Source organism: Peromyscus maniculatus, chromosome 8 (genome assembly GCF_049852395.1).
Source record: "Peromyscus maniculatus bairdii isolate BWxNUB_F1_BW_parent chromosome 8, HU_Pman_BW_mat_3.1, whole genome shotgun sequence".
Classification (NCBI taxonomy): domain Eukaryota; kingdom Metazoa; phylum Chordata; class Mammalia; order Rodentia; family Cricetidae; genus Peromyscus; species Peromyscus maniculatus.
The window spans coordinates 105,679,599-105,694,737 of NC_134859.1; the positions used below are offsets into that span (position 1 = coordinate 105,679,599).

The window sequence follows — 15,139 nt, forward strand, 5'->3', positions numbered from 1 at the left end:
TTCTCTGATCTTTCAGCTTTCTCCCCGATATCTGGCTCTGGGTTTTTTTTTTATTATTTTATTTATTTTTTATTAATAAGACCTTTTAAGATTCCTGTTACAGACAGGGTCTTTTTATATAACCCTGGCTGTCCTGGAACTCACACTGTAGATCAGGCTGTCCTCAAACTCAGATTTGCCTGTCTCTGCTTCCCGAGTGCTGGGATTAAAAGTGTGCACCACCACTGCTGGTCCTGTTCCTTCCTTCCTTCCTTCCTTCCTTCCTTCCTTCCTTCCTTCCTTCCTTCCTTCCTTCCTTCCTTCCTTCCTTCCTTCCTTCCTTCCTTTCTTTCTTTCTTTCTTTCTTTCTTTCTTTCTTTCTTTCTGATACTTCTGCTTTTGCCTCCTGTGGGTTCATGAGGGCTGGGATTATAATGTGGGCTATCACGCCTGTTTAAGACTTTGTACCATTCTTTGATAATATTTTTTTGTTATTTTAAAAAATTATTACTATTATTATTTGTGTGCATATGCATGCTTTGGAGCGGACACAGTGGGAGTGCCATGGCACAAGTGTGGAGGTCAGAGGACAATGTCACAAGCACCTTTTTCCACTGGGCCATTTTGCTGGCCTCTCCTTTTTATTTAAATTTCTGTGTGTTCATTTATTTTATGGGAGCAGCAGGCACACACATGCTATGGAGTGCATGTGGAGGAGGCCAGAGACAAATTGTGAGTCGGGTCTCTCTCCTTCTACCATGTGAGTTCTGAGGCTTCAGCTCAGCTTGTTGCAAGCACCTTTATCCACTGAGCCATCCTGCCAGCCCCCGGTAATTTTGTAAAGGGTGTCCCTTCTAGGATATCTTTTTTTTTTTTTTTTTTTTCACGGAGATACGGTCATCCAACGTACTGATACACCACAGTGTATCTAATCAACTTCTTCACTGAGATTGTTTCTACACTTTCAATAATGTGCGAAATGCTGAGATAAATATTCTTGTGGGAATGTGTGATTAACTCCCCTGGAATAATTTGGTGGAAGTGAAATTCAGAATGTCAGTTTAAGTGCTACAGTTTTAACTCCCCAACATCTCTGGGGTAAAAAGAATTATGATTATGTTTTACAATGTTTCTAGTTTCTGAATCCCAGCCTGCGTGAGCCAAGGAAGGAATCAGTGGCATGTAAGTCTGACAGGTGGCAGAGGGGGGTCAAGCTTCAGAGTGCTGACACCATCCTGGAGCAATGCAGAGGTTAATGCGGGCGCAAGGCAGTTCCTGGCAATCTGATGGGTTTCGGGTGCTGAGCCATCAAGTCAGGCGAGTGCAGGGCACAGGGCTCAGGACAGCAGCTATCAACCTGACAAGTGTCAGGGCGCTGAGATGTCACAACATCCTCTCTCCTGGAACCTCAAGTGAGCCCAGGGTAGCAGCTGGCAGGATAGGTGTCAGGGAGCGCTGAGCAACTTTCCTTCCTCTTGGAGCAAGGCAGATGCGTGCAGGGTGCAGGGCCGCAGCTGACCGGATTCGAGGTGCTGAGCTGTCACCAGCATCCTCCCTGCTGGAGCAGTGCAGGTGAGCTCAGGGCCGTGGTCCACGCTGCCTGCCCTTGAGCTTCCTCCCTGGCGCGACACTGTGTCCCAGAAAGCACACCGAGTCAACCCCAGGCTGCACAGTCCTTACAGCCTCCGCCGCCGCTTCCGCGCCTGCGCGCTGGCTCCGTGTCGGCGCTCGCGCTGTCAATAAAGTTCTCGAGCGCCGGAAGCGGAAGCGGCGGGTCTCCATGGCGGCGCCGGCAGCGGGCCCGGTGTTCTGGAGGCGGCTGCTGGGCCTGCTGCCTGGCCGGCCCGGGCTGGCCGCGCTCCTGGGCCGCCTCTCCGACCGCCTGGGCAGGAGCCGGGAGCGCCGGCGCCGGAGGTGAGAGCGCTCGGGGCGGGCCGGGCGGGGGCCTCGCCGCGGCTCCGCGTGCTGGCGGCCCCGCCGCGGCTCCGTGGGCGTGCACCGTGCAGGAGCCCCCGGGGCGCGCTCGGGGCTGCGGCGGGGCCCCCGGGGCGAAGGCCGGTGTTCTCTGGCCCCGCGGGGTGAGCGTGGCAGTCTGTGCTAACGCGGTGACCGGGCGGGAGTGAATCAGCCCTGCGGGAACCGGGTGCGGGCTGACTTCCACACACCCTGCCCGACCGAGCCATTTCTCAATCCTGACTCAGGCAGCACTCAGCCCCGTGAAGAGGAAACTCTCGGAACCCTTTCTTCGCGTTTCCAAAGGGCCTCTTTCTGGGAAAGAACTGAAGTGGGTTGTGTAAACTGAAGTGGGTGAAGTAGGTTTTGAAGTAGTTTGTTCGGGCAGTGGTCCTTTAAAGTAAACATTTGCCAAGAACAGGCTCACCCAAGAGGCCTGATGCTATTGTTAATATTTAGAAAAAAAAAATAAGTGTGTGTGTGTGTGTGTGTGTGTGTGTGTGTGTGTGAGAGAGAGAGAGAGAGAGAGAGAGAGAGAGAGAGAGATTCTCTTGTGTGCAAATGTTTAGAGACACTGGCTCTAACGAAAACTTGGAACCTACTTTATTAGTTGAAATATTGTTCAGCACTTTGATTTTGTAAGTGTTTTCTTTTTCTTCTGGTGCTGGGACTCAAACCCAGAACCATCCCTGGCGCGCTCGGGCTCGCTCTCTTTCTCTCCCTCTCTCCTCCTCTTCCCCCTCCCTCCTCCGCCCTCCCTTCCTCCCCCTCCCTCTCTCCTCCCTCTCCTCTCCTCCCCCCTATAATTTTTGTGTGTGGATGTATGAGAGCACTCACATGCCATTGCTGCTCACGTGGTAGTAGGGACGACCTGTGGAAGTTGGTTCTTTTATCATGTGAGTTCAGGTGATTGAACTCAGGTCACCGGGCACAGCAGCAAGCTCCCTGGTCCCCCAGTTCTTTTAGAGACATGGTCTCATGTAGCTCAGACTGTCCTTAAACTGGCTGAGTAACTCAGGCTAGCCTAGCGCTCCTGATTCTTCTGCCTCATCCTTTCCAGTGCTGGGGTCCCAGGTGTGAGCTATAGTGGTCCATTCTCTTAGCTTTTGATATCTGAGTTCCATGGGTAAGATCTTGTGGTTTTACTAGACAGCTAGGGGTGCAATGTCCTGTGTTGGTTTCCAGATGTGGAACAGTGATTCACAGACTAACAGAGGGAGCTTGGCAGCCAAGCACAGGTTTGATTCAGAGGAACTTTCAAGTGACAGATTCGAGGCAGAAAGTAAATCTTGGATGCCTACTGATCAGAATGTCTCTGGTTTCCCGGATGTAGAGGAAGTGGCCACTCCGTACTCCATAACCGAGGCACGACGAAAGACCTGGCCATTGTATTGGGTGGTAAAGTCAGGTGATGCTTACATCATGCCATCAGACCACAAAAAAATTTAGTTTAAGGTTTCAGAAGTTCAGCCTGAAAGATGAGGGGTTTAGAAAGCCTTGTTAATTTCCTCTTTGTTTTGAAGCATACTTGTTTAGCTTTGGTGTTGATCACTGAAGGGTGCTGAGGCATTCTACACAAACTACCCCCACTACTGCTAGGTATCAAATCCAGGATAGGCAAGCACTCTACCACTGAGCTGTACCCCTAAAGCTACTTTTGTGTGTGTGTGTGTGTGTGTGTGTGTGTGTGTGTGTGTGTGTGGCTCATGTAGCCTAGGTTACCTTCAAACATGCTTTGTAGCTGAAGATTTTGAACTTCGGATCCTTTTGTCTACAACCTGAGTCCTGGGATTACAGGCACATGTCACTGTGCCCAATTTCATGTGGTGCCAGGGGTAATTTCCAGGCTCTGTGCATGCTAGGCAGATATATACTTTACCAACTAAGCTACACCCCCAATTCCCATGCTGTGTAGCCCAGGTTAGCCTTGAGCTCTGGGTCCTTCTCCCTTAGTCTCCTGAGCACAGGGATTACAGGCTTGTACCAACATGCTCAGCTGGGACACTTTCTTTTTGTCTTCCTCCTGCTTTGCCTTTTTATTTTATTTTATTTTTTAATGAAAAAACTTCATTGTGTGTGCATGTGTTTGCCCCAGGAATTGAACATAGGTTGTCAGGTTTGGTGGCAGACACCTTTACCTACAGAGGTATCTCATTGGCCCCTTTAAAAAATTAAAAAAAGAAAAAGATTTTGTTAGTTTGTTTGAGACAGGTTCACACTATATAGTTTGCTGACTTAGGAACTATCTATGTAGACCAGGCTAACCTCAAACTCATAGAGATCCACTTGTCTGCCTCCCAAGTGCTGGGATTAAAGGTGTGTGCCACCACACGTAGCCCAAGGTTTTATTTTTATTTTTGTTTATGTGTGTCTCTGTGAGTGCAAGTGCCCTTGGAGGCCAGAAAAGGATATTGGATCCCCTGGATCTAAACTTACAGTCAGTTCTAGGAACCAAACTTAAGTCCTCTGCAAGAGCAGTGGGCCTCTTAACCGATAAGCCATTTATCCAGCCCATTAATATAGTTTTGAGACAGGATCTCACTATGTAGCCCTGGCTGTCCTAGAACTTCCTATGTAGACCAGGCTTGCTATGTAGTTAAGGACAGCCTTAAACTTACGGATGCGGGCTTGCAGGTGCAGTGTGGCAGTGAGCATAGTCTAAATTGATTGTACATGACTCGTGTTTGAGGCAGGGTCTCGTTTTTTCCTAAGTGGGTCTTGAACTAGCTATGTCTGGAGATGACCTTGAACTCCTGTTCTTCCTGCCTTCACCTGAGTTCTGGGATTACAGGCATGTGCCACCCCAATCACCACAGCTTCCCAAAATTTTCACAGTACATGTGGCCCTGTATTTTTATGCCAGAAGATTAAGCCTACAGTTAAGCCAGGGGGTGTGCGGGATTGAGTAGGGGTGTGCGGGATTGATTGGCAGGTTTCTTTCTTTCTTCTTCTTCTTCTTCTTCTTCTTCTTCTTCTTCTTCTTCTTCTTCTTCTTCTTCTTCTTCTTCTTCTTCTTCTTCTCCTCCTCCTCCTCCTCCTCCTCCTCCTCCTCCTCCTCCTCCTCCTCCTCCTTCTCTCTCTCTCTCTCTCTCTCTCTCTCTCTCTCTCTCTCTCTCTCTTTCTCTCTCTCTCTCTCTCTCTCTCTCTCTCTCTCTCTCTCTCTCTCTTTTTTTTTTGGTTTTTCAAGACAGGATTTCCCTGTGTAGTTTTGGTGCCTGTCCTGGATCTCACTCTGTAGACTAAAGCTGGCCAGATCCTAATTGGTGGATTTCTTTGAGTCAGAACCAGAAATTGAGTTTCTTTGCCATGCATTCAGAAGCTCTTGTTTTCCAGTGGATTAGTGTTTCCACCAGTGAGTGACCCTGCGTGGTTTTGTCCTGCCTCTGCCTAGTTTGGCTTTCAGCTTTTTCTGTTCTCTGGGGCCTTAGTGTTCGGCATTATTCATGTCAGTTGTGGCCACTCACTGAGCTACTGGCTTTCGATTCTCCTTTGTTCTCCTGTACCTCCCAATCCCTTATTCCCCGAATGGTGTGGTTTCTTGTAATTCTCTGATCACTGATTCATTGATAATAGCTCTGTGTAGTCATGAGCTTAAGTTATTTTAGATTCTGGCTTGCCAGTCTGACTCAGCCATCAGGGGCTTGGTGAATCCTTGCGGCCAGCAGGAGGAACAGTTCTTTACAGCGTGGTTTCCTCTCAGGGTTAGAGGTGCCCATAGAGACTTAGGAACATGAGAAAATCTTATTAGTGATCTTGAAATCCTGTTGCTTTCTCTGAAGCGAGTGTCTGACTCACTGTCATTGGGAGAATGAAAGAGTTCATTCATTCCTCGTGTGGATGGGTCATCGCTCTGCTAGGTACTAAGTGAGATAAAGACACAGCCCTGTCTTTACACTGCCCTGACCTGTGAGCAGACAGTTCCAGGAAAGTAAGGTGGAAGGTCATGGCGCCACCCTGGAGAGGCTCCTGAGATACGGAAGGCTTCTTGGTGGAACAGCACAGAGCTGTTTGGAGTGAAGAAGGGGGAGTAGGCGTTTAAGGGGCAAATGATGTAAACAGGAGTGTGGCAGGCAGTACCTGAAGCTTTTTTGGGGGGGGGGTGTTGAGATAGGGTTTCTCTGTGACACAGCCTGAGCAGTCCTGGAAGTAGCTCTGTCTGTAGACCAGGCTAGACTTGAATTCTCCTGAGCGGCTGTGATTAAAGGCGCCGCCGCCGCCGCCGCCGCCACCACCACCACCACCACCACCACCACCACCACCACCACCACCACTACCAGGCCCTTGAATCATTTCTAACAATTGATAGAGGGTTGCTAAGTAGGAGAGGAGCTAGATGCAAGCCAGCCTCCTGGACCAGAGACCCAAGAAGGCAAATTTTAGGAGGTCCTTGTGTGATTTCTTTTGTGAATGGTACAGCCTGAGTTTTAGGGGGTTGGGGTGCTCCTGTGAATAGTCAGGGGCAGTGGGAGTATAAAATTAGAGGTCCAGATTGGTCAGTCCTGCTTTGGGTATAGGGGTGGTGATGCTGAGGTAGTCATGCTTATGTTGTAGCACTTAACTAACCCAGCTTTTGGGAGTAAAAGCTGCAGGTTTGGGGGATGATGGTAAGGCCATTGGTGGCTCTGAGCTACATTCAGGTGCATCCAGGTAGAGGTGCCCAGTGCTCAGGAGAGGGCTACACCTTGGAGGGAGGGCTTTGGAGTGAGTGATGGACAGACCGGGCTCCTTGACTGGAGCAGATGAGACCTATAGGAAATTCTCAAGACGCATTCTTTTCTAGCCTTGACTTTGTTTGCCATATAAGGAAGTATTCTTTGTGGCCTATAGATTTTCCTCCTAAACTACATTTAGTTCAGCTATATGTGTAACGGGACACTGTTCCTATTTTTCCTGGCTTGTGAGAGGGAAACGGGTAGCCACAGAAGGCTCTTTGAGTTGGAATTTCAAACTTTGTGATGGAAGGTTAGTGGTACATTCTGAGAAATTTCTGCTCTGAGGAACCATCACACTCCAGCAGTTACTTTTCTTTGGCCATTTTTGATGGTGGGGCTCAGCCTTCCCAACCCACTAGAGCTCTGTCTCTTGGTTTATTTTAGTGTTTTTTTGTTTTTTTTTGGTTTTTCGAGACGGGGTTTCTCTGTGTAGCACTGGCTGTCTTGGAACTTGCTCTGTAGACCAGGCTGGCCTCTGAACTCACAGAGATCTGCCTGCCTCTGCTTCCCGAGTGCTGGGACTAAAGGCGTGCGCCACCACCACCCGGCTTATTTTAGTTTCTGAGACAGAGTCTCATTAGGCCAGGCTAGCCTCACACTCAGTATGTAGTTGAAGATGACCGTGGACAGATTGACCCGCTTGCCTCTGAGTACTTCATATGCCGCTGTACTAGACTCTAATGAATTTGTCAAGGTTTTTTTTAATTGTACTGGAGTTTGAACACAAGTATATGCTAAGCAAGTACTTTACCACTACTCTGTGTCCTCATCCCCTCTTGGTTTATGATTTATGCAGTTAGACTGGGTGGGAGGGAGATAATCTGGAGTCCAAGAGGAATTAATTTTCTCAGAGTTCAGATGTGACCTTGTGTGACTTCACACTTGGTTCTCAGCTGACTCACTTGCAGTTGTAGCTTGGTAAGTTGCTATTGACAGTGTCCCTGAGTGCATCCTAGCTGGGGTGAGTTGGTCCAGCTGGCCGTGTGCTGCTAGGCAGTTGGAGAACAGCCTGGGATTAAAATGCTCTGATAGCTAATCCCCTTGTAAATACTGATAAATGGGAAAGGAGGCAGCCTGGCGGGAGCCCAGTGAGGGTAGGCATGGTTGGTTCGTGTCGTGCACCTTGTTCCTGTTATGCCTCGCTAGCCATGGTTCTAAAGACGTTTTAGCTCTTCAGTCCCCCAATGTCATCGACTTCCTTTTGGCTTGTGGTCAGCGTGTAGCTGGATGTTGGCCGCTGGGCCTCTGGAGCGGTGCTTACTGGGGGAGTCCAGCGGCCACGGTCTTGAGTAACCTACAGCATCATTTCCCTTGCTGGGGCTCAGACTGCAGAAGTCAGGGAGGGCCCAGCTCCCAGGGCTGCAGGAAGTACAGGCTTCTCAGGAAGTTATGACTCTTGCTCTTCTCATCAGTTCACTTTTTACATTTAAATGTGTATGACGTGTAAGTGGGGGGGGCAGAGGGTGGACTTTTCTTAAAAAGTAGTTTCTGAAAATGTGATGACAAAATACCACAGTTTCTTCTAAAGACTTTTTTGAGGGGGCCATTTGGACAGATTTGACTGGGATCTCATCGTCTGTGCCAGGAACCCTCTTTCCCAGAGGGAGGGAACCCTGAGATCTGGTGCAGGACCAAGCATTCCTGGCCATGTGGGCTGTCTGGCAGGGTCAGGAGGCTGACTTCCGATTCACAGCACTCTGTCCAAAGCCCTGCACGTTGACCTGTAGCTTGTGTCTGTTGTACAGGTCTTTCCTCAGGGCCAAACAACTGTCGTCTAAGTGGTGCTTGTCTGTTCACACCCCCCGCAGAGGGCCTGGGAGGGCCAAGAGACCTCACCTGAGTCAACAGTCACTAGAAGGACCAAGGACCGGCCCGGCCCTGCCTCTGCCCACAGCCCTGCCGTTGCCTGCTGTACCTGTCTATCCTCTGAGTCAAACAACCGCCATCTTGGGGTGTCCAGCTGTGCCGGCTTGAAAAGATCATCCCTGCTGGGCTTGCTGACTGTTCACACCCCTCATAGAGGGTTGGGGGGAAGAGACCTCACCTGAGTAAATAGTCTCCGTAACACCTGTTGCACACAATGCTGCTCTCACTGTCCATGGCCTTGGAGAGGGGCGAGGGTGTAGGCTGGGGAAGATGGAACTATTCGGCTGTCAGTGTGAAAGCCATTGTCCCTGCTGGGTAAGGACTTTCTGATGTGGTCTTTGTGTGGGTAGCACATATACTCCAGTAAGTAAAGCCCACTAAATTCATTTACTCAGCCAGAGTGAGCTTTGGAGCGTTCGTTCCCTGGTTTGTTGTTGAGGCTTTGCGTCACCCCTGGGAAGGAATCTTAGTCCCAGTGTCCCACTGGTGGTAGGAGGCATTGGGGACAGTGGCTCCAGGGTGTTGGGGGGCTTCAGAGGGTGAAGTGTAGAAAACAGTTGCTTCTGGGGTTTGCCCTTCTCAGTTGTCTCTCTACTGGGAATGGGGGAGCTAGGCTGGGTCTCCCTGTGGCCCACCCACAGGTGAGGCAAGCCAGTGTCTTTCCGTAAATGCATGCAGCCCCTAAATGCTGGTGTGATGAGCATTCCTGCTGCTCCACCCAAGGCCATGTGCCTTTCTGTTGGGTAACAGCTTGGCAATTTTGAGCTCAGTTAATATGATTGTCCCATCCCCCTCATGGAGGAGTGTTGAGGGAGGACACTGTCCTGCCTAGGACTCTGGTGTGTCAGACTCATTTCACCATCTGTCCAGGGGCTCAGAGAAGAGTGTCCATGCTGTGCTCTGGGTTGGTTGAATCCGTAGGTCCTTGGGGTCGTGGGAAGAAGCCTATTCCTGTGCCTAGTCCATTCCCCTGCTTTCACATTCACTGTGTCCACTTCACAGGACCCTGCTGGTAGGGTTTCCAGTCATTCCTGAATTCAGGGAATTTATCTGCAGTGTCTTCAGGAAGCCTTAAGTCTGGCTGACCTTTCACCCACTGTCAGGTATCTTGTGGGTGTGACCTGAGCAGCTAATTGTGAGAGGGTGCTGTCCTGGGTCCTCAGAACTACAGGCTGAGGATGGTTTTGCGCCGTTGACCCCTCATGCTGAGAGTGACATGTGCTCCTAGACCTTGGGTGTCGGGGGGGGGGGGGGGAGGGGGGGGCTCCACTGGCCTGCAGGCCCGTTCTCTCCACCCCCTGGACATTCCAGGAGAAAGGAGGGGCCTTCAGAGAGGCAGGCCCGAGAACCTGTCGTCTGTCTGTACCACTTCCTCCTCTGTAGTTGGAACTGGGTGTAGACGGTGTCTAGGAAGATGACTTGGGAAGCAGCTGTGGAGTGGGAACTGCATGTGCAGTGGCCGGTTCCGCGAGTGTGAGCGTGATGACGTCAGTTCTCTGTCATCTCAGCCTCTGCCTTGACTCTCAGACGCGGTTCTCGGTGGGACACATTCTTTTTTTCATTAAAAAAAACAATCCTTTTTTATGTTGTGTGTTTGTCTGTCTGTCTCTCTGTCTCTGTGTGAGTGCCACTAACTGGCTGTACTCAGTTCTCTCTTCTTTTTTGTCGTATGAGTTTCAGGGTATTGAACTCAGGTTGTCTGCTTGTCGGCAGGGGCCTTTACCACTGACCCACGCCGTGTGGTTTCTTAGTAAACCTCCTGGCTTAGGGGAATCACTTGTGCAGGTGGGTGGCCCCTGGAGACTGGATTACTGTACAGTGGGGCTAGTGCTGTTGTGGGGACAAGCTTTTTTCTGGGACAGTCCGCAGGAGCTGCATTATGGGAAGCCAGGAGCCAGCCTGCACAGTTTTGGCCCTAGAGCAGACCAGGCTGCTGCCCTTTATTGGGACTCAAGCTCCCTCCAGTCCAGATGGGTCTCCTAGGTGTGCTGTCATTGTGGGGTCCCTTATGCTCCCTGCCTTTACTGGTGCACACCTCCTTCAGTGTGTGAGAGCAACATGAAGTCTAGGCTGCCTCTACAGTGAATCAGCACAGCAAACCCTAATTGGCTTACAGCTCCTTCTTGTTCGAAAAAATAAACCTGTCAGTGCACAGATTAAACAGGAAGTCATTGCAGAGAAGCCTGCAACAACGTTTGGACCAAGGCCCTAGTGGAACATTTCTAGGGCGAGCTGTCTGTCGGGGAGAGACCTGCTCAAGGTTGCCACCCATGCAGCCACTGCCTGCCATGGTGTCTGCTTAGGCCTGCTCTTATACTTTGTAGGGTATGAGTATGGGGACACACAGTCTCAGGACTGGTTTCTGGAAGTTTTTTTTTTTTTTTTTTTTTCTCTCGAGACAGGGTTTCTCTGTGTAGCTTTGGCACCTTTCCTGGAAGTCATTCTGTAGCCCAGGCTGGCCTCGAACTCGCAGAGATCCACCTGCCTCTGCCTCCAGAGTGCTGGGACTAAAGGTGTGCGCCACCACCACCTGGCTTTTGAAGTTTCTGTTGCTCACATATCACCTTGCCCAGAGCCCCCTTCCTTCTGTGTACAGTTTGAATTTTGCTGCCTTTTAAGATTTTCAAGGTTGCCTGCTGAAAGCCTCCCAGCAGCTCCAGGCATCACCTGCCCTCGCCTTTGACCATGTCTGTCTGACATTATCTAATCACCTTTAGCATTTCCTCTCGGATCTCTGTAATCCCAGTTGTATGAGTTGATGAGTCCTTTACAAGTAGGGAGACAGAGGCTGCACATTTCCACAGTGTGTTAGGAATTTACATGATGGCATGAGTTAGGGTTCCAGGAACTCTGGCCCTGTTCTGGATTGTCTGGTGTGCATGGGTATTTCCTCGTCTTCCTCTTTGTGAGCTGGTTGGCATCTCTCTGCCCACATGGTGGCTGTGTGGGGACTGAGGATGTGGCATGGAGTGAAGCAGGCAGACCCTTAGTCCTTCCCCACATACTCTACAAGGTGGGGAATGTGCTGTGAGCTGGAAGCTCACTGCTGCACACAGACCATGGTCCCCTCGTGAATATTGCACTCTACCTATTGGGGGTCTCACAGGTTAGCTGTGAGGTTTCCCTGTTGTTTCCTGGTTTCCCCTCTTCTCTCTAAGCCTGGTCAGTGTGTGGGACAGAGGCAGCAATCCCTTGTTCACCCTCAGGACTTTTATGTGGAAGCCAGCAAACATTGAGGGGCGCCCTCAGCTTCCATAGTGAGAGCAGGGAAACCGCCACCTTCTCCCCTCTGTATGGGTGGCCAAGGCCTCTTGCAGTCCTCCCAGGACCCAGACCCAGTACCTTCCACTGTTGACTAAAGTTTTCTTGGCAGTGAGTTGGTCATGACAGACCGGTGGGCTTTCTGGGAAGTGCCGCTGGGGGCCATCTGGCATCCCCGCAGTGCTGGAGCCCTGGGGAGATTCATTGCCTGAGCCTGGACCAAGCGGTGAAATCATCTTCCTGGAATCCTCATTGAGCCCCAGGGTGCTGAGGAAATGCTGCCCAGAACCCTGCCCAGTCACACGCTGCAAACGGTCTCCTGATGCTGTTTGCAGCCTGGGATTTAGAGTGGTTTGTGTGGGGTTTTGCCCAGGGCGGCAGGGGCATGGCTCAGCTTGGACACACTGAAGCTTCCTGGGGTGTAGCTTCATGCTTTGTGCAGTCAGGTTGGCATTGGTGGGACCCTGGAAGGATGTGTCTGACAGTTAAGGGCCCTTCTTGTCAAGGCCAGCCCCTCCAGATAGGTCTCTTCCCTACTGTACTGACCAGCCGTTCTCCCCAAATCTGAGTTGTAGAGAGAAAAGTGGATGTTGTTTCTGGGACCTCTCACAGAAGCCCCATGAGCCGTGAGTCTCCCTCCTGGCTGAGTCTTTATTGCCATCCTAGGCTGACCTTGTTTCCAGTATCCGTAGGCAGGGTTTAAAAACACGTATCTTTTACTTATTTTTTGGCAATTTCATACTTTATACAATGTGCCTTGATCCTGTCTATGCAGGATCTTCATATCCTTTCCTTTTTTTTCATTTTTATTTATTTATTTTTCTATTATCAGCTTGATACAGTATAAATTCTTATCCTAATAGTGAAATGTTTCATTGAGGCTTGCCCAGTAATTGAGTAAAACCAGTTTTTATTATTACTTTTTATTTCTGCTCCAAGTCTGTGTGTGCAAGCTACATGTGCTGATGCCTGTGGTGAACAGAAGAGGGTGATGGATCCATTGGAACTGGAGTTGCTGGTGTGAGCTGACCAGTGTGCTGGGAACTGGGCTTGTGTTCTCTGCCAGAGCAGCAGGATCCCCTAACTGCTGAGCTGCTTCAGTGAGCCCAGTGAGCGCTGCCTGCTGGAATGTGGACTGATCTTATTGGCTTGATCTTTGCTGATAACCGCAGCAGCCATATCACGTCCATTTCACAGGGCTCCTCTTTACCCATCAGCTCTTAGGTCCTTTCTGTGTTCTTCCTGGATGCTCTCTGAGCCTTGGTGAGGTCAGTAGAGATGTCCAGTTTCGACTGAGCACTCAGCAATCACTTATTCTCAGCTTTCCCATCAGTTGCAAGTCTCCATTAACTGCTGCCCACTGCTGAGAGCAAGCCATGGACATAACCATAGGTATTTAGAAGGCAGTTTAGCAACACATCCATTTAGCAAAAAACAAACAACAACAAAACCAGAAAACAAAACAAAACAGTGATAGGTCCTCCAGGACCTATGGCTTCCCAAGCCATGGACCATGATCAGATTTACAGTACCATGAGTGAATTCCTCCCTGTGGAACAGGCCTTACATCCCAACAGAAGGTGGTTGGTTACCCCATTACCTTCATGCCACTGTTGCACCATGGGCACATTTTGCCTGTCAGGTCAGTATAGTAGCCTGAAGGGGTCACTGCTAGATAAGACCCATTGGTGACTTTTCTCCGCCAGTGGATACAAAGCACCACTGGGCACTGTTAAAACCACCCGGAAGGGAGGCGGTTCTCAGGTCAGTCCCAGATGAATTTCTCTATGTCCTATAGCCAAAGTGTGCTGTGTCTTCAGCAGTAGGGTCTTGCTATCTAGTTATGGGGGCAACTAAACAGCAACAAGGGCTGGAGAGGTGGCTTAGTGGTTAAGAGCACTGACTGCTCTTCCAGAGGTCCTGAGTTCAATTCCCAGCAATGACGTGGTGGCTCACAACCATCTCTGATGGGATCAGCTTTCTCCTGATGTGCATGAAGACAGAGCACTCATATACATGAATAAATAAGTCTTAGGAAAAAAACAAACCAGCAACAATAGCCTGTGTTGTTTGGGGGCCTCATCCCTGACAAGTAACTAACTCCTAGGGAGGTCTCACACAGTAGGTCGAGTTTTCTGAGGTGTGTTTCTGTCAAAGGGGCAGAGTGAGCCAGGCAGGAACTTTTGTGAGCTTTCTTGTGGTTGTTTTAGCTAGTCCCTGAGTTACTGGGAGTGGGTTTGGTGGGTTTGTATATAGGTACTGTCACGTTGGTTGTGCAACACTGACCCTCAAGGTGCTAGGAGGGAGGGGACTTCAGTTACATGGAAGAAATCTGGAGGCCAAAACTCGGGAGTCCGTCAGTGCCCAGTCAGTCCCCAGAGGGATTTGACAGAGGAGCTCATCTGCATGTCTCTTTAACCAGGTCGCCATGGCTGTTACTGGCTCCCTTGCTGTCCCCAACTGTTCCTCAGGTCACCTCCCCACCTTGCTGCCTGTGTCCCGAGGGTGTGCACCGGTTTCAGTGGATCAGAAACCTGGTGCCGGAGTTCGGAGTCTCCAGCTCTCACGTCAGGGTGCTCTCTTCCCCGGCGGAGTTCTTCGAGCTTTTGAAGGTAAGCTGCTGAGGGACCGAGAGCAGGATTTGGATGGGGGGTCGGGGCCTGTTGCAGACACAGCCTGCGGCTCCTGCTGTCAGTGTCCCTTCATCTGTGCCTCTCTGGTGGCTAGTGTCCCCCAGCAGGGAGGAGCGAGGACAGGGCTAGAACCGGAGCCTGGAGGCAGTGAGGACTGGAGCCCCAGTCCTTCTCTGCTGGAGATGAGGGGCTGTGCATGAATCCCTCCCAGCCTGGCAGCTTCATCATGGGAGCTGTGTTTGCCTCGTGGGGATCTGAGGTGGGATCTGGTGGGTACGCGCAGTGGCCGCTTGGTGACAAGGCACTTCACATTAGGAGGCTTGTACTCCCTGGCCTGGGGTCCCGGCATCCCCGATCACTGGGAATCGGTCTGTGGTGTCACTTTGTACCCAGGGCTTGCTTTCCGCAGTACTCAGGTTCACATTACACGTCTAGTTCATGGTTGGACTGCTAATTGGAATGAAGTAATTCAGCACTAATTAATCTTTATGTGAACTCTCTGAGTTCATATTAACAATGGCTCTGGAATGGAGACCTGCTGAGGCTGGTGGCCAGCAGGGTCTGGGAGAAAGCAGGGGACACAGGTGCAGGTTCTTGTCTGGAGAAAGTGGGTGCTCATCTGCAGGAAGCCTGCCGTCTCTCCCTCACTCTCTGCTCGTGCTGAGCCACACTTAGCTTCATTTCTGGCTGGCTCATTCTTCGTGTGTGTGCCCACGGGCAGGGGCCGATCTGGGT

The 15,139-nt window shown here is 50.5% G+C and overlaps 1 protein-coding gene across 2 annotated transcripts in view; it reads left to right on the forward strand.

Moving 5' to 3' along the window:
• Window positions 1-1,735: 1,735 nt before the first annotated feature.
• Pgs1 (phosphatidylglycerophosphate synthase 1) overlaps window positions 1,736-15,139 on the forward strand; it is a 38,575-nt gene continuing 25,171 nt past the window's right edge. The window contains exons 1-2 of one of the 2 annotated variants that reach the window (XM_076543835.1): window positions 1,736-1,893; window positions 14,194-14,383. In XM_076543835.1, coding sequence (XP_076399950.1) covers window positions 1,760-1,893; window positions 14,194-14,383 — 324 coding nt within the window. In that variant the 5' untranslated portion in view covers window positions 1,736-1,759. Of the gene's footprint in view, window positions 1,894-8,452; window positions 8,826-14,193; window positions 14,384-15,139 lie in introns of those variants that run through there. The other variant, XM_042283190.2, reaches the window with a different exon arrangement.